The 24,098-nt window shown below is 36.8% G+C and overlaps 2 protein-coding genes across 2 annotated transcripts in view; one reads left to right on the plus strand and one right to left on the minus strand.

Annotated features, from left to right (window-relative positions):
- Window positions 1-3,886: 3,886 nt before the first annotated feature.
- Window positions 3,887-6,214, plus strand: xbp1 (X-box binding protein 1). The gene is given in 6 exon segments (XM_079871285.1): window positions 3,887-4,251; window positions 4,766-4,862; window positions 4,989-5,105; window positions 5,219-5,362; window positions 5,365-5,385; window positions 5,510-6,214. Coding segments are annotated over 6 exon segments (1,167 nt in total). The 5' UTR covers window positions 3,887-4,036; the 3' UTR covers window positions 6,083-6,214.
- A 7,876-nt stretch (window positions 6,215-14,090) lies between these two features.
- Window positions 14,091-24,098, minus strand: part of LOC307158250 (uncharacterized protein) — a 30,908-nt gene continuing 20,900 nt past the window's right edge. Inside the window, exons 6-13 of the mRNA XM_079870673.1 lie at window positions 23,084-23,300; window positions 20,424-20,508; window positions 19,785-19,859; window positions 18,983-19,123; window positions 17,915-18,076; window positions 17,465-17,654; window positions 14,778-14,917; window positions 14,091-14,150 (exon numbers count right to left, since the gene is read on the minus strand). Coding sequence (XP_079726799.1) covers window positions 18,013-18,076; window positions 18,983-19,123; window positions 19,785-19,859; window positions 20,424-20,508; window positions 23,084-23,300 — 582 coding nt within the window. The 3' untranslated portion in view covers window positions 14,091-14,150; window positions 14,778-14,917; window positions 17,465-17,654; window positions 17,915-18,012. The remainder of the gene's footprint in view (window positions 14,151-14,777; window positions 14,918-17,464; window positions 17,655-17,914; window positions 18,077-18,982; window positions 19,124-19,784; window positions 19,860-20,423; window positions 20,509-23,083; window positions 23,301-24,098) is intronic.

Raw genomic sequence — 24,098 nt, forward strand, 5'->3', positions numbered from 1 at the left:
ACACTTGTATTATGATAAACACTACCGTTCAACCTTTTTTTTTTTTTCAATAAATTAATACTTTTATTAAGTAAGCATTGAAATAAAAAAGTGACTGTTAAGACCCAAACTTTGAAGAAACCAGTGCTCAGGAGTCATATTAATTCAGATTTGCCAGTATCCTCTGACTGAAATGGATGGGAAAGCAGCAGGCGGTGTGGATACACACAGGGGAGTGTGATCTAGGATTGGGTAAACATCGTCTAAACCTTGGGAGTAAACCAGATGTGTGTGTGTGTGTGTGTGTGTGTGTGTGTGTGTGTGTGTGTGTGTGTGTGTGTGTGTGTGTGTGTGTGTGTGTGTGTGTGTGTGTGAACGGGTGTGACCCTTCAACGCCCCATTATCCCTACACAACACACAACAATAGGTAAATTGCCACAGACATTCCCACCCTAACTGAAGTGTCACTGTTGATTCTGCAGCATTAACTGATCAACAAGTGATCATACAAGACAACATCAGCCACAAACACAAAATTATGCATAGTATATGAGTTTCACTACTTTCGTCTGTGCTCCATCTGACCCTTTACCCAGACTTGATTCAGTACACGCTATGTACGGATGAAATCTTGCACAACTTAACAGCATTCAGAAACAAGTTCGTTTTGAATAGCTTTACTATTTAAGCTTAAAAATAAATAAAGCTCTGTCATGTAGCAATGTGATCATTGTACTAGAGTTGAATAGCTCTATTCATTCATTAGTGTAAACAGATGCATGACACAGAGCAGTGTTATTTTGGTATCATTGAATTGCTATTTCAGGTTTTGTTAATATTTTGAATTAGATTTTGATTTTAGATTTTCTGTTTAGATTTTAGTTGAGTGTTTTTGCAATTTTTATTATTTTATATATGGCTATATAGTTTTATTAACTTTAATTTATTCAGTTTACATTTTACAGTACTTCAACTTGAACTAAACGAAAATGAGAAATGTTGATTTGGCAACTAGCTGAAATTTGTGAGAGACTGACACATTCTGACAAATTGGTGGCTAATTCATATGAATTTGGACAATCTCCCTTGTTATGTTATGGTATGTTCTCTCACAAGATCGGGTTGGAGTTTGAGTGCTGTAGTATTTTTAGATTTCCATCTGCAGTCAAGTACACAAGTGCTTCTCAGAATAAATTATAATGCTAAAAAAGCTAATTCTGTTAGCACCAATGACTCTACAATGCACTTTTAACAGTCGGTTTAACCCAGCAGATATTTTAACAGTCAGTTTAACCTACAATGCATTGGCAAAGTTTGTAGAAGAATGTCACAACAACTTTGTCAAGAGTCACTTATAACGGGAATTGCTGGTAAGTTTCATCATCCTCTATACTCAGTTTGCCAACTCACATATTTTTTCTTCTTCATCCAAAAACAGTCTCTGCTCAAACATAGTTCCTGTTTCACAGGAAGTAAACCAGAAACTAATAGCTACTAATGCATTAGCTTAGTGAGAGCGAAAACCAGTGCACTTCGGGGACTCCCCTTAAGGTTTTTCAGGTGAAATGCAGGGAGAAATGACTTATTGTGTCGCTCTTGGTACTTTTTAAAGGGACAAGAAAAGATCCAGCAAAAGAACAGCTATAAATGTTTCTCTCATATATGAATCCCAAACAAGCTTAGTACAAAATGTACAGTGACCACCGTTCTGCCCTGTCAGCATAAGTGTCCTTGAGCAGGGCACTTACAAGGGGACTGTCCCTCCGATTGGTGTATAAACAGCTTAAGTGGGAGAAACTTCTGCTAAAATGACAAGGAAGTCCAAAAGTTGAGGTTTCAGTTCCCCTCACAGTCCACTACTCTACAAACAGGTATTACAGGCATGTTACATCATAAACTAAATATTAAAACTGTGTTCTCAGAAACAGGGAAGGAATGTGTAATCAATATGCAAATGCGTTTGGATGTTTATGGACACTTAAAGGACACTTAGTTCATCCAAAATGGAAATTCTCTCAGCATTTACTCCCCCTTATGTCATTCTAAACCTACTTCTGCAGATTACAAAAGAAGTTTTGGTTACCATTGACCAAAACCCCCACTGAGACATTCCTCTTTTAAGTTCCACAGAAAAAAAGAAAGCCATATACAGGTTTGGAACGACATGGGGGTGAGTGAATGAAGACAGAATTGAACTATTCGTTTATATCATGTTTTAAAAATATTTGAGTCAGATTACAAAATGTCAATCTGAGTGGTGTTTTTCAAAGGAATAGTTCACTTAAAAATGAAAATGTTGTCATCATTTACCCTTAAGTTGTTTCAAACCTGTATGAATTTCTTTCTTCGGCTGAACATAAAAGAAGATATTTTGAAGAATGTCGGTAACCAAACAGTTGATGGACCCCATTGACTTCCATAGTATTTTTTTTTTCCTACTATGGAAGCCAAAGAGGTCCATCAACTGTCTGGTAACCAACATTCTTCAAAATGTCTTCCTGAATTCATACAGGTTTGAAACAACTTGAGGGTGAGTAAATTATGACAGCATTTTCATTTTTAAGTGAACTATTCCTTAACTAACTTCTCTTATAGTGGCCTGCTACCCTCCACATCTCAATGAATTTTGCATACTCTACATCTAGATTTACGATGTTGATTGAACGGCTATAGTAGTGTGTAAAGCAAACAGACGCTGTTTGCTCCCCACACAAACCAACATAGAAGTTGTGGTGACAGACTTCTCATTCAACTGTAGCTCACAGCTACACCTTTAATACACAATTCCTGTACCGTTACAGGATGCTTATACGGGGGACCACCTGTAGATCATACAAAATTTGGACTATTCCAAATGTAGCCTACTTCTACATTTCAAATGATAAAAATCCTGAAACCATGTGATGAAACCTCCCATACAATCAACATAAACAGATAGATGTATATCATGTTAATTAGGATGACTCTATAACTTAACTCTAAAATCTTTACTAGAGATCCAATTATTAGAGTCACATGCAAAAGTATTTCCCCAAACACAGACTTCATGCAAATTTATGCTGTCCAAACTTTGCTTCCACTCTCACTCTCAGGAAGGATTTTTAGGACATGAAAGCCCCCTCAGAAGTTTCTCCTTTGTTCAGCAGTTCCTTTGACGCTTGACCTACGTCTTCATTCAAGTAAATGTTTGCAAATGAGCCTGTTCCAAATACAGCTAATTTAACCATTAAAATGAACAGGCATTCATAACAAAGCTGAACGGGATCTTAATCACTTGATCTCGTTTCCTAAAGAACTGAGGGGATTAAAAAAAGAGAGATTTTCTGATGCAATCACCATGTAATAGTTAAATTCAACTTATTCAATGCTGTACTTTTCTTAATAACAATAGTTTCAGAAGCATTGCAATTTGCATGAACACATGAATTTCATCAACTGAATTAGCTTTAAATGTCAACAAGCAAAATACAACAATTTGAGTTGAAAAAAAGAAAAAGGAAAAATTAAGAGTGAGATTTTATAACTGGAAAGTTTCACATAAAAATCTAGTTTTTAAACCAAGAAGCAACTCAACATAATACTTCTTATTTTTTCTATAAAAATAATGAACATGGCTTTAGTCCTTTTAGGCTTCATCACATTTTTGTTGAATTTATTTGCAATTAGATCGAAATAATAAGGTCACATTCTGCAAATAAAAGTAAAAAAAATCAGGAGAGTGTTCACGTCTGAAGAAACTTTGTTAAAAAAAAATCCATATGCAATTTAATGTCATTAGTATGAAAACTAAACGGCGTAAACATGAAACTTGCGTCAGCTATTTAAACCCAAGGAAATACTGACGTCCAAATACGTCAGTGGTCCAGGCAGCCAATCGCAGCGCACCACGACGGTAGAAAAAGAACGCGAGCGTTTCCATTTCTTCAATGTTAAGAGATCGAAGGGAGAAGTTAATACGGGAAATAAAGACGATTTTTTTTTTGGGACATTTTCCTCCACCCCTAAACAATACAGAAAGGGGTCTTTACACAGATCCTAATCCAGAAAATCATACAACATGGTCGTAGTTACAGCAGGGACCGGAGGAGCCCACAAAGTCCTTCTGATATCGGGGAAACAGAGCCCTTCGACACAGGGCGGATACAGCCGTTCAATATCTGTCATGATACCGAGCCAAGCCTCTTCAGACTCTGACTCCACCATCTCTGGACAACCACTGCGAAAAAGGCAGAGACTCACACATCTGAGTCCAGAGGAAAAACAACTTCGAAGGTGAGACGAGCTGGGATTTATTTTCATCAGCCTTTAATTTAACGTTACTGCTAGTTGGTTTGAAAGCGGGTTAAACCTAAATAATTCAACAGAGTGCCCATATTTAGGTTCATGTACTTCATATATTGACGTTCTAATATGTAAACTTATTGAATCGCTAAAAATGGACCAATTTGACACTTCCATATGGAAGATTTTGAGTCCGAGCCAAGATTAGTGGGTTTTGCCGGTCAGTCCCTCCCCCTCTGAATCAATATCCACATCTTGCCTGCGTGGCAGGAACATGACCGCGCATGCGCCATTTCCTCAACACTGTCTGACCCTGCCAAAATGGGTTGCTCAATAAAAAGGAAATGTTTAGTTTGTTTTATATAAAGTAGTTATAGGAATGTATAAATATAAATTGAATAAACAGAAGTGTATAACTCATTCAAAAAATGTCATGTCTCAGATAAATGTTATATTTACTGTTTAGCCAAAAATGTGTGTTAAACCGGTACAATTTTATTTTTAGGAAACTGAAGAACAGAGTTGCTGCACAGACAGCAAGAGACAGAAAAAAGGCCAAAATGGGGGAGTTGGAGCAGCAAGTTTTGGAGTTGGAGCTCGAGGTACTTTTTTTTTTTTTTTTTTTTTTTTTAGTTCCATCTAATGTGCAAAGCAGATTATTGTTTTTTTTTAGTTTTTTTCTTTTGTTGCTCAGAATTAAGATTTAATTTTGACATGTTTTTCCACAGAATCAGAAACTCCATGTCGAGAACAGGCTGTTGCTAGAAAAGACGAGCGATCTGATCTGTGAGAATGAGGAATTGAGACAGAGACTGGGGTTGGATACCTTGGAAGAAAAAGAGCAGGTAAAAAGACTGGGTTTGTCATTCTATTGGTAGTTGCTAAATGGGTGGTTAACAGAGCTGTAAAGCATTGTTTTTGTTTCCACTTCCCACTTACGCCTCTCATTCTCTTTTAGGTTCAGGTACTAGAGTCCGCAGTGAGCGATTTGGGTTTGGTGACCGGGTCTTCTGAGTCCGCAGCACTCAGGCTACGTGTGCCTCCGCAGCAGGTGCAGGCCCAGCAGTCCCCAAATCTGAAGACTTCACCATGGATACTCTCAGCCCTGGCCCTGCAGACTCTGAGGTAAATATCCTGCAGTTTTGGTTTACACTGCAAGCAAATCTCATTGGCCGTGACCATTTCTTCTCACTAATGACTCTTTACTGTACCGGCAAAAGCTAACTTGGAATTTAAATGTCTCCTGCAGTCTGATCTCTTGCTTGGTATTCTGGACATCCTTGACCCAGAGCTCTTCCTCAAGACAGATCTCACAGAAGCACAGCAAGGCCAGCAGGAGCTTGAGCTGGTTGGGGGTGCAGGAGAGCAAATACCTGCCTCCCCACCTACGACTATGGGGCCCGCACCAGTTAAGCTGGAAGCCCTTAATGAACTGATCCACTTCGACCACATCTACACCAAACCCGCTGAGGTGGTGAGCGAGGAGAGCATTTGCGAAGTCAAAAATGAGGATTCCGTCGTCTTCTCTGAGGTCGATGAAGAAATCGAGTTGGAAGTCCAAACGGTGTCTGTTAAAGACGAACCAGAGGAAGTGGTCATCCCTGAGACGGATCAGAATCCAGACGTGGTTGACGATTTCCTCTCCGACGCCTCTTCCTTCAGCGGCTACGAGAAGGCTTCGTGTCTGACGGATGCGTACAGTGACTCTGGATACGAGAGATCTCCCTCCCCCTTCAGCAACATTTCATCCCCTCTCTGCTCTGAGGGCTCTTGGGATGACATGTTTGCAACCGAACTCTTTCCCCAACTGATTAGTGTCTGAAAGTTGCATACAATATCCAATACGCCTGCCTTTGCTCTTTTATTGTAAGTGATTGCCATGTGCTTCATAACGATAGTACGACAGTAGCGTATAACCCCTCTTGCGATTTAGACCAAAGGCATTGCTTCAAGGCTAATACGGCAGGTCTATATGTGTGCAAGATTTGCCGCGACACTATGTACAGTTCAAACGCAACTCAGTATTTTTGTCGGGGAAGGGGATGGGTACTAATCGTTTTAAAAAGTACATCTATTTATTTGTGTATCTCTCTTTTCTAGAGTTCTGTAATGCAATCCATCTCAAATGCTTAATGTACAACTTATTTTTATTGTAAATGCTCTCCTCAATCATAATGCATTAAAAAAAATTTGCATTGCATAACATGCCTTGTTGTCTGACTTTTGAAATTTGAACGTGCCAGAGCTCTTATCTACTTCCTGTTCCATACATTTTTAGCTCCCTTTAAAGGGATAGTTCACCCGATATTTTTTTTTAAATTCATGTCGTTCCAAACCTATTTTGTCTTCTGCAGAACACCGACGATATATATATTTTTTTTAATGTTTCAGGTATCTGTGTTCATTAAACGGGGTCTTAAACTACACTGGACCTCACTGACTTTAAAGGGATAGTTCACCCAAAAATCAAATTGGTCATTTACTCCCCCTCAAGTTGTTCCAAACCTGCTTTCATCTGTTGGTATTCATCCTACTATGGAAGTCAATGGCTACCATCAACTGTTTGATTACTGATATTCTTTAAAATATCTCCATTATTGTAATTAGTATTTTTAATTGCATCTTATTTTTGTATCACAGAAAGTCATACAGGTTTGGAAGAACATGGACAATGATGACTACGGGTAATTTAAATTTTAGGTGAACTTTTTTTTCATTTTTTTTCAATTGCTTCACTAAGATTGTGGTGTGAATTATTTCTCAAACCAAGTGACAATCATCAAATGTAGTGGTAAATATGTGTATGTTCTCTAAACTGGAAAATCACCATTAACTCTCTTTACCCTGAATGTATCCGTATGTACACGTAGAGTGCTTGTGCAAATGGTGAGTATTTTTGGTTCCAGTAGCATGTCAAGTTGCCCTTGGGACTTTGCCATCTGCTTTCTGTACTTTTCTAAAAGAAGGGGTGATAAGATAGGCTTCAAATCTAAATGATTACACAACACCAATCATGTCAAAACTGCTTTTTAATCTGATTACTCACAGAGGCATGTTAACGCTGGCAATAGGAGTTCCGTTCTTTTTGCAAAAAGTTTCTATATATGCCTGTTGAAATGTTACCTGAGTTTCTGTTTCAGTGGGCCAACTGGGATGTAATGCAATGTATTGTGAAAAAAGGGTGGTGTAGGATGGTTTACACCTTTTTATCCCCAGGCTAATTCAATAAGCTTGGTTTCTCGGAGTAGGGTGGGGAGGACGACAGATCTCTAAAACCCCTTAGGAGCTTAAATTCCAGGCGACACCACACTTTTAAAGATATTGCAAGTTGACTCTCATGCTCACCAAGGCTGCATTCATTTGATTAAAAATACAGTAAAACAGTAATACTGTGAAATATTGTTGCAAGTTAAAACAACTTATTTTAATATATTTTAAAATGTCATTAGTTCCTGTGATGGCAAAGCTGAATTTTCAGCATCATTACTCCAGTCTTCAATGCCACATGATCCTTTAGAAAACAATTGAACAAGCTGATTTGGTGGTGAAGAAACATTTATCAATGTTGAAAACAGTTGTGCTGCTGCTTAATTTTTTCTTCTTCTGTGGAAACCATGATCATTTTTTTCAGGATTCTTTGATAACAGAAAAGTTCAAAAGTACAGCATTTATTTATTTAACATATCAATCTCCTTTACAGTAACTTTTGATCAATTTAATGCTGAATAAAAGTTTTTTATTTTTTATTTTACTAAGTCCAAAGTGTTGAACGGTAGTGTACAATCAAAAAACTTTAACGCAGGTATGTGATGGTTCTCTTTCAAACACAACATTTTCACAAAACATCTTTTTTGCTTTTTTGAAGAAGAAATCTTCCTTCATACACTTGTATTTGTAATACCACATTGTGGTGCATCTCATCCTGCAAGTCACATCGGGTGAAGTTGAGGTGAGAAAATTCAAGTCGTTTGATATTTCGAAGTTACTTTCATGACTGAGCGGAAGGCGTGGATTGTGGTTTTTTGTTTCATGTGATCTAAAATGGATATCGTAGAAGCAAGATATAACACATGGATAGGCCTACATACGCTAAAATTACTGACTATGGATTAACAAAATCTTTCGTCAGACATGTAACATCATAGTTAATTCTCAAAATATACTTATAAGCCTATATAAGCACAGGCTCAAATTAGAATGTTATTCAAGGTCTTAAAATGACACTATCACCACCTCGGGTGATTGAGATAAATCCTACAGTAACTCTCATCTTACAGCCACAGTTACAGAAGTTATAAGAATGCCAGCAGCTGATGGGACACTGGGAAATACCCACAAATGCCCCACCAGTCTCAGTTTCAGGGACTATCCACATCTGACTTTAAACATAGAAAATGAAAACATAAAAATAACAAACTACCACATTAGATTTTTCAATATTCTTTTTTGCTTGCTCATGAAAAACCCTCCACCACAGGGTGTTGAGAGTGTTTGACTGGGCATTCTGGGTGTTTTTTTAGCTCATTGCAGGGGGTTGCGTCCTGCGCCAAGCCCCTCCTTCTATTGACAATTTTATTGTCTGCCAGATGAAAATTGAAAGACTGACATCTTAGAAAAGTAATGTATCCAAAATGTACATACTGCCTGACGTCAACTCAAACGCAAATTTGTGTCTCGGCACAGAAACATGCATCAGATTAGAAGGAGAAACCATGCTGGGATGTATTACGGATCAAAGTCAGCTGTGAAGAAGCATTTATGCTGAATATTTTTTCAGCTCAGAAAGGGATATGAGAATAGACATGTGATGCAGAAGGTCAAACAGGGCAACAGCTTTCACAGAGATTAAGTTCTCAAGTCTTTGAAGAACATTCAGAGTTTGTGAGTGTTTTCATGCGAAAGAGTGTTTTCATCTCTTAAAGACACAATTGTATTTACCGAAAAAACACACAACCCGAACTTCATAAAAGCATCTGGATTGAACCAAAAGAATCAATCAGTGGCAGTACAAGTATTATCTTGATATCATGATACACCTTTACCAATATAATTAAGCTCATTTTCTTAATCCTTTGTGAATGGCAGAATAACCGCCAAATCACATGACATATCAGTTCATGTAAAACGAAAAATGGAAGCAATACCGAGAGACTAACTGCCAGTCTTTCCTGTACAGGTGTGCTTGTTGCGCCTGGTTTCACGCCGACTTGATTTGTCACCAAGACCAGAAATACAAGCTTACAATGATCCAAAAAAAAAAAAAAAAAACTTCCTTTGTATTGATTTTCCTTCTTGCATCACAAGACATTCTGAATCCATAGTCTTTTTCTATGTGTAAATTCAATTATTTACACAACATCTCCACTTATACAGGAGGCCTATGGCCAGTTTCACAGACTAAAATGCATGTTTGAGCTGTTTTAAATAAAAACAACTTGCACCGACATATATTAAAATATGTCAGTGCCATCGTTTTGTCTCAAGTTTCAAACCAGTAATGTGTTTTTATAAAGGGACATTTATAAAAGCTACTTAAGTGTCCTAATTGAACTAAGGCCTAAGCCTTGTCTGTGAAACCAAGCCCTAAAGAGTGTTAGCTTTATTGTCAAGTTTTTGGTCAGGATAAACATATTTTACATTTTTATTTTCATATTTTTCTCCACTTAAATACCAGCTGTACTGGGAAAACTGCCCTTCTACTATGTCCACAAGTGTCTGTTTCTTAAAACAGTCCTGGTGTAAAATTAGTATGTGTGTGTATAGTGTGGTGCTGAGGCATATATGAGTAAGTGCGAGTTAAGGGGGGAGGGTGTCAACACCATCCACGTCTGCATGACCAACAAGATTACCAAAACAGGAACCATAACCGAGACAAGACAGCTTTGTATCACCCTCCATTCACTGAAAACTACACTCATTTTCTATATTTCTTAACTTGTGCTTTGTGTGTGCTCAGAAACAAAGACTACAATAACCGTTAAAAGTGTCTGTTCAGACTGTCTTAGCAAAGTAATGCAACATTGCCATTATAAAACCCACAAAATAACAAACCTTTTCAGCTAATTAGCTGGTTACTTGTTTAGGAGAAACTTTAAAAAAAATAACTCCAAAGCAACCTATGGTTTAGGCCCAAGGAATTACCTGGTAAATATCTGGTAAAAGCTAATCTTTAGCATTCCCATTCACCTCAATGGCAGTTTCTCAACTGGCACATGAAATTAACTCTAGAGCACGTGACCTAAATGCTGCCATCTTGAATTCAAGTGCGGTTAGTCTTGGAAATATTTTTGAGCCAACCTGAGCCATATATGTCATGTGACTGATCTTTCTACAGTATTTAACGCAGGGTTTCTAAACTCTGGCCCTCGAGGTCACTTTAGAGTTTAGCTCCAATCTTGATGAGACTCACCTGTTTATAACTTTCTAGAACATCCTGAAGACCTTGATTAGCTTGTGCAGGTGTGTTTGATTAGGGTTGGAACAAAACTTTGAAGGAAAGTGGACCTCGAGGGCCAGAGTTAAGAACTCCTGTTTTAGGGGCCGTTTACACGACGCAATTATCCACTAAAACCTTTTTATTAAGGTTGGCTGTTTATTAAAATAACAACGGCTTTTTGGGGGCCTGAAAATGCAAGCTTTTGAAAACGGGTTTCAAAGTGCCGTTATTGTTTCCATGATTTTTGAAAATTACAAAATGACATTGCCAACTACTTTCCAGAATACAGCGTTTTTTGTCGTCGTCTTAGCAGATCCGTGTGAACGGCGATCGTTTTGACAACGTTGTCGTCTGTACGCGAAGAAAAATAAAGAAAAAACGTTTCTGTTTTTAGTATATCGTTGTAGTTTTCACACTGTCCTTGTCTATGTTAAGAGCACTGTAAAGTTAAGGCCACTGGTAAAACATAATTGTTATATTTATAAGTATGTTATAATTATATATATAATATAATTAATATAATATTTCTGTACAAATGAATGTCTGTACATTTCCCTATGCCCTACTTGTTTGCTTGACAATGGATTCTACAAATGCTGCTCCACAATCAACACAGAATAGTCTCTCAGGAGCAACCCAGGGCTGTATTCCGCACTGCATGAGTGTTGATCTTGATCCCTGTTGGGATTGAACCGGTAACCTTTAGCTACTATAAGACCTTAACTATTATACCTTCCATTTCATGGTTGAGGCAGCGTGCTGTCGGATAAACGTGGAAAGACTGATTAAACCACATTCTGCTGTTGCCATGGTTTCATTTCCTGAACATGACAACTCGTATCATCAAATCACACAGTTATAGCCGCACAACAACCAACCACTACGTCCCCTAATCCCTATGTACATGGGATTGCATCATGCTGAGACAACAATGGCAAGCTATGCAATTTTAATAATTGAGTTTCCATGATTTTGACCTTTGCTAATGTTATTAAACAACTAGAATGACTAATAAAGACAAGAATACATGTTCAAAAGCATTATTATAAGAACACCATTTATAACCCTTCAGAGGAGGTCAAAGTTCACATACACACACACACACACACACACACACACACACACACACACACACACACACACACACACACACACACACACACATTAAATTGGTCAAAAATGACAGTAAAGGTATTTATAATGTTACATGTACAAAATATTTCAAATAAATACCAATCTTTAGAACTTTCTATTTATCAAAGAATCCTGAAAAAAGTATCATGGTCTCCACAAAAATATTAAGCAGCACAACTGTTATCAACATTAATAATAATAATAAGAAATATTACCTGAGCCCCAAATCAGCATATTATAATGATTTTGAAGACTGTAAAATTCTAATTTATATTTGAAACAATTGCGTTGACTTAATATTCGCATTTTATTTAAAGGAAAATATTTAATGCTACTGCTCACATTACATATGGAAGAAAATTTTAAAATGCATCTATAGTCTATACAGTATTCAATGCAATCAGAAGAAACGAATTAGAAAATTAAGAGTAGTTATATTTGATCATAGGCCTGGTTTGAGCTATTTTTAGTTGGCTATTGTTTTTGTCACCTACAGTATATGACCTGGCAACCCTGGACAAGACACTGAAATAAGATTTATCTTGCTATTGTTCTAACATCTATATGTATTTTGATATCATACAATGCAGTTTGTAGTGAAAGTGAAACAAATAAAAGGCAAGGAACAACACTTGATTTAAAATCAAATATAATTCATAATTCTCTATAATCTTAATTCACACAGAATTATAGGGCATAATCCCATGTTTATTCACATTCAATAAACATGGGACATTCAAGTCAAATCTGCCTTGTTAGATTGCAGCACTAGACAACTAAAGGAAGTAGGAAGAATTATTACACATTGTTCGTTTCCTGTAAAGATTAAAAACCAGGTTTTCTAGCTGGGGCATGAATGAATGAACTTCCTTAAATCTACCAGGAACACACAAACAGACTAACTTGTCAGTTTGAAATAAAGGTGTGCAGAAACCGAATGATCATCATTGACCCTCGCAAAACCACAAACATTCAGACTGAAACACAACATATCCTATTTTATGCTTTTACACAGAAAATGTTCGCTTCCTGTGCTCTTGACTTGACTACTCACTGCGGTTAGTGTGTGGTATTGTGCAGACTAGAACAACACAGTCACTGAACTCATGGAAATTATATCCTGCGTAGGATTGTTTGAGACAAAATGGACTTTGAAGTCATATTCTAGAAGCTGATGACCATAAAATGTCTATTAAAATGTGTTAATGTATGACTATATACACAGTCACTTCAGGTTAAGATAAGCAATTTCAATTCAATAGCCTTTTATTTCTTAAAAAGGTTGTATTTCAGTAGCAGGTCGTGAGGTCTGCCTCGAGGGTCACAGTGTTCTCACTGATGTCGTATTTACATCACGGCTGCGACACGCACCATCAGAAAGGGCAAGACCATCAGGATGTCACAACGATTTTTTCAGGAATGTTGCCTGACAGGCTTTTCCAATAACGTATCGGAATTTCTAAAATCTTTGTTTTGTTTTTAATCATTTAAAAAGTGGGTTCCGAAAATTGGCCACACTAAAAATGTGCCTTCTATGTTTTTGAAAAAAGTTTCTTATGCTCATCAATGCGGCATTTATTTAATCGAAAATACAGTAAAAACAGTAATATTGTGAAATATTATTCCAGCAACTGCTTTCTATTTGAAAATATTTGAAAATGTAATTTAGTCCTGAAAAATCATTCTAATATGCTGATTTGGTGCTCGAGAAACATTCTTGTTGTTATCAATGTTGAAAATAGTTGTTGCTTATTTTGTGTGTGTGTGCGTGTGGAAACCGTGATAGAGAATAGATAAAAGAACAGCATGTATTTGAAGTAGAATTTATTTATAATTAGACCATATTTATTTTTAGATCAAGAATAAGAAATGAAATAGAATTACAAAGTTTAAAGTTCATTGTGTCACATGACTGATGGTCAACTTTCCGTTCAGTGTACATTAGAGCTGCTGCTGGTAACTGAAGGGTAAATATTGAATTTTCGTTTGAAAGAAACAAGACTGTTCTCGGCACACTCACACAGACAAACAAACAAGGGAACGCATGTCTACATACACAACCTTCTGTCTCCTCTCATGCCTCCCAAATAGAAGTGCTTAACTAACGTGGCTAAATTGCCGCATTCCTTTTGAACATATAAAATATTGCAACAGCCAGTGTTTCTGTGAACAGGAAAAGTATAATGCAATCCCCAGAAAGAGCTCTGAAAGAGGCGGAAATGTGTCCCGGACACAGACGCTGAGGCATTCTAGAAACGTCTGGAAAACAGCACTTACCCATGGGCCTCCTGGCTGAACTTTGACCCCAGAGTTTCTCCCACTGAGGGGAAAAAATAGAACAGCTTATCATGGTGGATAAGAGATTCTGCTTTACACCTGAAATTCTGCTTATTTTAAAGGGCAAACGCACAGGTCATGACATTTTATCAGGGACAGTTTATTTGACAAATTGTGTCTTTATGCCAGGAAGAATGAGACACATGCGCGCGCACACACACACACACACACACACACACACACGCGTCTGGTTCACTATCTTTGTGGGGACTCTCCATAGACTTAATGGTTTTTATACTGTACAAACTGTATATTCTATCTCCTAACACTAACCCTACCCCTAAACCTACCCATCACAGAAAACTTTCTGCATTTTTACATTTCCAAAAAAACTCATTCTGTATGATTTATAAGCTTGTGTACCCATGGGGACCTCTATTTAGGTCCCCACTGTGACACGAGTCCCCATGAGTCTGTGTGCATTAAGGTTGAAGTCCCCACCGGGATAGAAAAACTTGTACACACACACACACACACACACACACACACACACACACACACACACACACACATACATATTTATATATATAAATCGTGTATTTCTATATTATAATATTATAATATTTCATATTTTTTACTTATTTTTAGGGTGACATATTACTGGGATCACCTGATTGCTTTTAAAAAATGCAAACAAGTCGATAACAGGTTGTATGTAGTGCTCTTGGTGGTCTGTGATTGGCTGACTCTGTTGTGTAGCCATGAGTCGTACTCTGCTTTGGGCATCTTTACCACATTCTGCCTCACTATCTGCAAATAACAGGGAGAAAGAGATACATACAGGGAGAAAGATAAAGAGAACTTCTCATAATTACCAGCCTCTAGCACCCTAACCTCCCAGTTCCTGACAATAGCTTATTACACACTGGATAATCTGTCATTATACAGCCCAAATGGCTGGTTGTTACCGGCGTCCTGTCTGGACTTGATCTGAGGTCAGCAACATTTTGGCAGTCACAATTAAAGGATAGGAATAGCTAGGGAAGCTGAGAAACCTGAAATCTAAAACTCAAATGATTATGCACACATTAGATTAAAGGAAAATCAGCCAACTCTCCACAATGTGTAAGTTCAACTTTAAAAGAATGGGTAAATAAAGAAATAAAATGACAATTCTCTCACATTTATGTGGTTTAAAACCTGAACTAAAAAATAAAATAACAGCGACATGAAGGTGAGTAAATATTGACAGGATTTTTGGGTGAAGTATCTCTTTAAATTTTGCAGAAAAACTTATAGAAAATGGTCATAATAACTAGGTAAGTCGTTGCTATTAGTAGGGGGCAAAATCATAGTGAAGCAGAAACTGAAAGAGGTTTGTGTGCTAAAGATGGCTTAATATTTTTGAAGCAAGCTGGTGATAGGACCTCATAAAAAATGATTTGATGTATTTATCCTTGACAAGATCATTAGCACACAGATAAAAGGCCTAATGAAGTGCCATGATGATCTGAAAGAAAGTCTTGCCGATGAAAATGCAGTTAATCTGTCAGAGTAAGAGACTACTGCACTGAAAGACTAGATAACTGCAGCTGACAGTTCATTAGCTCCTTCTACTCTTTATGTAATAAACTCAGTTTTTCATGTGTGGCAAGAATTTACATATAGGAGCTTAAACTTATACCGGTCTATGTTGATATATTAAGAACGATGACATTCAGTTAATAACTTAAAGCATTAATTAGATGTAAGACAATTAACTTTTGAAGAGTATATTTGTTAATACACACCACCATTTAAAAGTTTGAGGTCGGAAGATTTTATAATGTTTTTGAAAAAAGTCTCTAATGCTCACCAAGGCTGCGTTCATTTAATCAACGATACAGTAAACAGTACTATTGTTAAACATTATTACAGTTTATTATTTTAAAGTGAAATGTATTCCTGTGCAGCCATTACTCCACTATTCAGTGTCACACGATCCTTCAGAAATCCTTCTAATACGCTGATTTCATCGATGTTTAAAACAGTTTTGCTGCTTAATATTTTTGTGGAAACATTTTTGTGATGCATTCTTTTCCCAGGATTCTTTGGTGAAAAGGTGAGTTAAAAAGAACAGCATTCATTTGAAATAGAAATCTATGGCTTTTCTGTCACTAATGCTGAATAAAAGTATTAATGTTATTAATAAAGATATTATTACAAATATATTTTGTTATCTGATGTAGACATTCATACATTTATAAGTGTGTCTTAAGTGTGTAAATGCTGTTTTGGCCCACTATAGACTGCAAACGACCCAGATATGTTGTAACCATTGTATTGACCGAATTGGTTCTCTAAAGTGAAAATTGAGTGACAGTAAAATGTAGCATAATCACATTTAAAGTCAGCATGAAACAGATTGTTTGAAAGTTGTGATTAGTCTTTTCTTTCATATTGTGATGTATATCCAAGGCAGGACTTGATTGGTCCATTGGGAATTGATTGGATGGTTGTGTTTTGCTATTACTGTAGGCGCGTTTCCATTACAGATTTGCGCAAAACTTTTGCGATTTTTTCTAAATGTCGACAAAAAACTATTGCGAAATGACGGCATTTCCATTAACTGATGTTATGCGACTAAAACTTCATTTTTTCCTCTCGCGATAAGTCATTCCAAAAATCATGACAACGGATGTTAGGTTGATGTATATCCCTGCCACTGCACTAGCCATTATTATTAATCAAAGGAGACATAGGCGTGTTTTCCAAGCATTAAAGGCAAGGAAAGACCCTTATACTTGAGAGCGGCACATACAGCATGAGGTGTTTCTGGGTGTTTCTCCCTCATTTCTGCTTCGAGGTCTTGATTGTGGCATTTCTTTGAGGTTTAGAATCCAGTATTTCTTTTATCTTATATGAATTTAATAAAGAACTCTGTCTCGTATTTTGTCCAGACATACCGCGTCATCTAAGTCAGGTGACCTGTAAATGCGCAAAAACTTTCCATTGCAGTTTTGCGAAATATTTATTTTTCAAATTGCCTGAAAAACCAGCTCATGCGAGCGTATGTGATAAACGTTTTTTGTGATAAATGGGAGTTTTTGCGAAATTGACGCGTTTCCATTGGCCGTATTTTCAATTCGCAATTTCAATTTGCGTAATTTAAAGGGTAATGGAAGGTTGTCCCACCCTCATGGCAGTAAACACATCAGAGAAGAAAAGTCATTGCAAGAGGGAGGTAAAAATGATGTGCAAGGATAAATCATATATAATAAATAATGCAATATATATCTCCATAAAATAAAAGAATTATACATTTTGATTTCATGGTGACTTTAAAAGTGCTCAGTAACTAAGTCAGCTGTCTTGTACCTCTACAGCCACACATAGATCCGGGCAGCAGAGCTCCCACAGCTGGAGTGAGTTTAAGATCCTCAGGATGTTGTGTGGGTGAAGTCTCAGCGTGTGGCTTTCTGTAAATCCACTCAGCTTCTCCAGCAAACGTGCCATCCTCCTGTCCGAGTGTTTGACGGGGGCCAGATTACTGAGCAACGCTGAGAGCCTTCAGTAGAGACACACACACACACACACACACGCACACACACACACACACACACACACACGGACTGTTGATGTGATGTTATTGTAAACAGCAATGTTGAATGCATACACACACTCTTGCACCTGCAAGCATCCTGTAGGGTCATTCACGTTAACATTTAACACACACACACACCAGCACATTAAGTGGTTTTGCATCCGTGTTCTCTAAAGGATTGGCACTGATGCAGACCATTAAACATTCACTGAACACACACGCACCACTGAGTGCTGTATGGATCCTCGGTGCTGTCAGGGATTTTTGAGTCTTGCGCTCATGGAGAGGCCACTGAGGTTATGGAGGTTACAGCAGAAGGGATTCATCCACCGGACACCACATTACAGAGAGACCGGTATCTCTGGACCCCAAAACCCCAAAACTCTCTTAAAAAAATGGGACAAAAAGGAGAGATGTTTACATATATTATGTTGTTATAGCTGAGATAACAATTTTTCTTGTTTTGTTGTGGTTGGATAAGCAGTCTTCGAGACTGATTAGTTTTCTTGCTCTTTAAACTTTCTGTAAATGTTTTCGACTACAGGCACATAGTACTAGGGGTTGGTTTTTATTAAAATCGTGGTAACACTTTACAATGAGGTTCCATAAGTTAACTACTTTAAACTAAGAATGAACAATACGTCTACAGCATTTATTCATCTTAGTTAATGTTAATTTCAATATTTACTAATACATTGTTAAAATCAAATGTATTTGTTAACATTAGTTAATGCACTGTGAACTAATATGAACAATCAATGAACAGACAGAAATGTTGTTTTGACAATGAGATGAAATGAAATAAGTTTATATATATATATATATATATATATATATATATATATATATGTCTTATTTTATTTCAGTAAACTTTTATTTATTTTCATTTATTTTATTGTTTAAGTAAAAAAATGTTTTTTTATGGTTTTAGTCTTATTTAACTTGTATGTAACAGGTATATTTAGGCATTAAATTATATGTATTGTATCTACATCCATTATTGAACATTTTAGAAGACGAATTAAATAAACTACGCTGTAAAAAATAAATTAAAGTTTGTAATTAATACAATTATTTTTGTTGGTATAAATGAATGTATTAATGTTTGATTCAGTGATGTGGAATAATAATTTTTACTTGACTTTATTTAGATGTTACCATTTTTCTGTAATGTTTTTAAAACTTTAGTTACAGTTTGAAAACTATATAAAAGTGTGTTATACAGTTAAAGAAACAATCATAAAACAGATTGCTCTTTCACCGGTGTGGTTCCCCATGAATAAATAACTTACTTGGCACAGTGGTCCAGAGCATCAGATAAATTAAGTTTTAACTCTTCTGCTTTGTCCACAAAAGATGCCTTTATCCCATCCATAATGGCGTTCTTCTGGTGGATGAGTTGAGTAGTGGCAGAGCTTCCTCTCACAGGGGAACTAATAAAACAAAGGTAGGAATAAAGTGAAATATAATAGTAATATCATTCTGTACACAACAAAGGTGCCTTTGCATGGGCAGTACACATGTGAGGGATGTAGAATGGTGCATCCGAGGGCAAGACAGCATGAGGATTGGACAGTTACAGTAAATCTATGGAGCGGTTTAAGCTGGGACGACACCCTGTCTGCACACTTTTGCACAACAGTTTAGACAGGAGATGAAGGAGGAAGACTCTTGCACACTGATATGTGTGGTTTACATCGCACAAACTGTGTCTGTTATATATAGCATATTAGTAGGTGGAGTGTATGAAAATAAAGGTCAACGCAAAAGGCCCACAGCTGTACTATGGCTTGATATGTGGATATCAGGGCAAGACCTTGTTTGGAACAAATGAGCAACATTACAGAAAAAAAATGACATTATACAAAGTTAATATGTAAGCTTCATCATCAACAGATCTGCAGCTTTTATGATTACTGTGGGGTATTTATTTGTGACAAAATATAATCTGTTGTGTATTATAATGATTTCTGAAGGATTATGTGACATTGAAGTGGGTTAAAATGGCCTGATCATTTTTGGTTATTTATTGTGTTGCCATCGGTCACAATATCATAATTCATAGCATAGGAGTTCTGGGAACAGCAAACAAACCTCATCACTCTCTGAGACTCTGTCTTCTCTCCATCTGTGTTTTGCTTGGCCTCAGGATGGACTTTGACTGTATTGCTGTTTCATAATGGAGACAATTGGTCACATGAAATCCCACAATAAACATATCACAGCAATCAGGGGTCATCACATTCATCACATTCTCACATGCCGATCAGATGATATGATAACCGACACAATTACATCAGCCATTACATGCAACTACAGATGACTGCAATCAATTTATGTTATTATTAAATTAACGGTTTAGTTTAGGGTCCAGTTCTCACTATTAACTATATGCTTATTAGCATGCATATTACTAGGAGGATATTGGCTGTTTATTAGTAATTATAAAGCACATTTTAATGCCTTATTCTGCATGACCATATTCTACATCACTTATTCTAACCCACTACCTAAACTTATCAACTATTAATAAGCAGTAATTAGGAGTCAAAAGTCATAATAGTGAGAATTGGACCCTAATGTAAAGTGTCACCAAATTAACATTTTATTTAAAAAAAAAAAAAATAAAAAAAAAAAAAATATATATATATATATATATATATATATCTATCACATTACATGTGACTGGTGCCCCTTAATATAGTATAATAATAGTTGTCTGTGCTAGTTCACCTGTCTGAAGTGGAGGTGAGTTGGTTATCAGAATCACAGCTGGGTTTAAAAACACTCCACAATTCTTGAAGGAACTTCTGGAGATCTGAAACACACACAAATAAACACAATTTACATCATAAATACAAGTTTTTCAAAGAGGCAAAACAATATTCCAATCATGACAATTGTTATGTACAAGTTCCATTGCCATATATATCCATATGAAATGTGTGTGTGTATATATATATATATATTTTTTTTTTTAACTAGAAGGGGCATCGGTGTGTAAATGATCCAAGCACGCCCTCTGCTGGGCGATTAATATTTCACACACTAAAATTATGACCCGCCTCTATGTAAACAGAAGATGACAGCAGAAATTAACCTTCATTCAGTCTCTGTATTCATTTAATAAGCATTCAAATAGATTTATCACCATGAAAATATAATCTCCCTCAAATACAACACTTCATTAACTTAGACAAAACAAATAAATCTTGAGTAAAAATGAATATTTTCATTACATAAAATAAACTAGGATGCTGTTGGAGACAGATGAAAAAAGACATAACTCTTGAATAAATTGGCTGGTTTCATGCCTCATAAATACAAACCATAAAGATGTCATTTTCAGTACTCAGGATTTATTATCTATTAATAATATATAGACTTATTAAATTGGGAGATTAATCATGTCTATATAAGCTTGCATAATAAATAATGACTGCTCACACTGATTCTTCCCATCACTGATTATTCTCAAATACATTCTCATACAGCAGGTTTTATCCCAAAACCAATTAAACCGGTAACAATAAAACTTCAGTAAAGAGGGATATCTTCAGAGTCCAGCTCTTGGATTTCACTCTTAAATCGTTTTGGATTAGTCTCAGGCTCGATTAATTGCCACGGCCGAAAGAGGCTTTATTAGGCCTTTTGATTCCTTTTATAGGGAATGAAATAAACAGTAAAGACTGTGAGAAAACAAAGGCAGTTTCGCAGAGCTTAAGCTTTCATCGGGGCTCAGTACTTCTCTCTGATCTACTCCGTGGGGTCTACAGAGTCTTCAGGCAAAAATAGAGGACACCTATAGTGTGCATTCATCCCCTGTCGCACGGTGGGGCCCAAACCGCTACGGGAGCAAAACCAGCATCTGGGGCATAGCAGACACAAGCATTTTAAAACCCAGGGAAGGAGAGCACAGAGAGGAGAGAAATATTTGCACTCACAAACTATCGAAGAATCACAGTGTATAGAAATGAAGCAATCATCCACACCAAAGAGCTTTCCTAAAAGTGCCCATGTCAAACCTAAAATCCAGATCTGATGGATTTTGTTTAGTCTTTCTTTGTCCTGTGAACCAAACAGCACAGCACTGAAGTGCATGGTGATGATGATGATGATGGCACGCACTGTTGCCATGACAATGTGCTACATGTGATTGTGTGAGCAAGACAAGTGACAGTTCAGTTGGCAGTGAGATGGAAAACAGATAACTCTCGTTTTGTGCTCCACCCATCGAGAACCAGACACCAGTGAAAGTCACTCAGGCTGTGAATCAATGAGTGTGTTTATCTGTATCAATTTCACAGCAGCTGTGTCGTGTTATAAATTGCTTCAGAATAGTATCTCGATTTGTCCCTAGGTGTTTTGCGCTAACAATGGCAGCCTATGGACCAAGCTGAGGGTTAAACGCAAAAATGTGATAACTGTATTTTGGTTAAAGCACTTGCATTTTTTTTTTTTTTTAAACGACTACTTTTGTTGTATATTTGTCTAAATAATACTTTTGAGGTGGAATGACTTGTCTCTGGTTACACACTACCATTCAAAAGTTTAAGGGTCAGTAAGATTTCTTGGTAACCCTTTATTTTACAGTGTCCTTGTTACATATGTTACATGTAGTTACTGTAGTAATAACTATAAATTATACATAATTACTTGCAACTAGCCCTAAACAGACCTATTCCCAGCCCTAACCCTATAGTAAGTAACTGTAGTTAATTACTATTACTCAGTACTTAAATGTATAATTACACTGTAAAACGGACATGAATTTTTTATGTTTTTTAAAAAAAGTCTCTCATGAAAAATTTAAATAATTTCATTTTTTAATAGAGCTTGTCAACTTAATCAAATCCTATCTTTCTTCCTGTTCTCAATCTGTCAGAACTGACAATCATAAATGAACTGTCATTAATAAAACTGACAATGACATTCACAAAAAGGATCTTACTGACCCTAAACTTTTGAACGGTAGACTTGAAGATGGGTATTGTATAAATAGCTGAATCAGAATTTAAGCCCAAACTATCCATTTTATAAGATAAAGTCATTATAACTAGACTCCAGAAAAGTTGAATGTATTAAATATTATGCTATGTAAATGTTATGGACATACTTTTCAAAAAGTTTAATCAATTTACTTGTGATGCATGTCCACTTGATAGCTAGACTTCCATTATAGGTTTCTACAAACTCAAAATTGTCTGTGTCAGTCAACAGCATTTCATAGAGTGTGGCACTATAATGATTTTGAAAACATCCCAAATAGTCCTATAAAACAGTCAAACTTTGACATCTTCTTGTCTGCCTTAGCTGCTTAAAACATCATGGAACTATGAAGAGCTCACGTAATCAGAAAGATTCATGCATGAAGGTTGACCATTGTGACCTACATACTGATGATGAAGAATCAGAATCGGATTCTTGTACGCTCAGAGTCTCGATGCCCTTGGTGTAAACAGGCTCATCACAGGTGTGCTCTGTCAAAGACAACAAGCTAGCCACTGATGACCCCGGTACTGAGGAGGAAAACACACTGAGAGTGGAGGTCTTCCAGGTCAGATGACTCCCTGAAGAAATATGTAATGGCCTGGATGTGAGATGCCGTGCCTGTAGGAAAGGGATGGAAGGAAAAAAAATAGTAGACATTTAAGACCAAAATCAAGAGAATTTATTTTTCTTAAAGAAAGTTCAGTCATTTTCAGGATTATGTCATTTAAATTTTTTTTTAAAGGGTTAGTTCACCCAATAGTGAAAAATCTCTCATTTTGAAGCGTCAAAATGAAGCGCCACACTCATGTCGTTCCAACCTCGTAAGACTTTCGTTCATCTTCAGAATACAAATGAAGATATTTTTGATGAAATCTGAGAGCTTTCCGTCCCACCGTTGACAGCTACGCAACTACCACTTTGACGCTTCAAAAAGTTCATAAAGAGATCGTAAAATGAATCAATATGAATTTAGCGGTTTAGTCCAAATTTTCTGAAGAGACTCGATCACTTAAAGGTGGGGTGAAACACTCAGTTTCAGTCAATCTCGTGTTAATCTTGAGTACCTATAGAGTAACGTTAGTATTGCATCCTTAATATCTCCAAAAAGTCTTTAGTTTTATTATATTTATAAAAGAAAGATAGGCTGTACCGAGTCTTTCCGGAAAAAAACGAGCGGCTGGAGGCGTGCCATGTGGGCGGAGCGCCGATAGCTAACATCACACAGGCATTTGAAGCAGTTTTACTCACCGCCTGCGGTTCCAACGCACGACCGTGAACCTTTATCGTTGGGACTGCTCCATCCTTAAGCATTAGACGATCTGCAAATCCGGCGTCGAACTGGGCCTTGTTTATAAAACCTATGCAGCGCTGCCGATGATTTCCTGTTGAAGCGCGTTGATGTGCGCGGTCTCGCTC

This window comes from Squalius cephalus (genome assembly GCF_949319135.1).
Source record: "Squalius cephalus genome assembly, chromosome: 5".
In the NCBI taxonomy this organism is placed as follows: Eukaryota; Metazoa; Chordata; class Actinopteri; order Cypriniformes; family Leuciscidae; genus Squalius; species Squalius cephalus.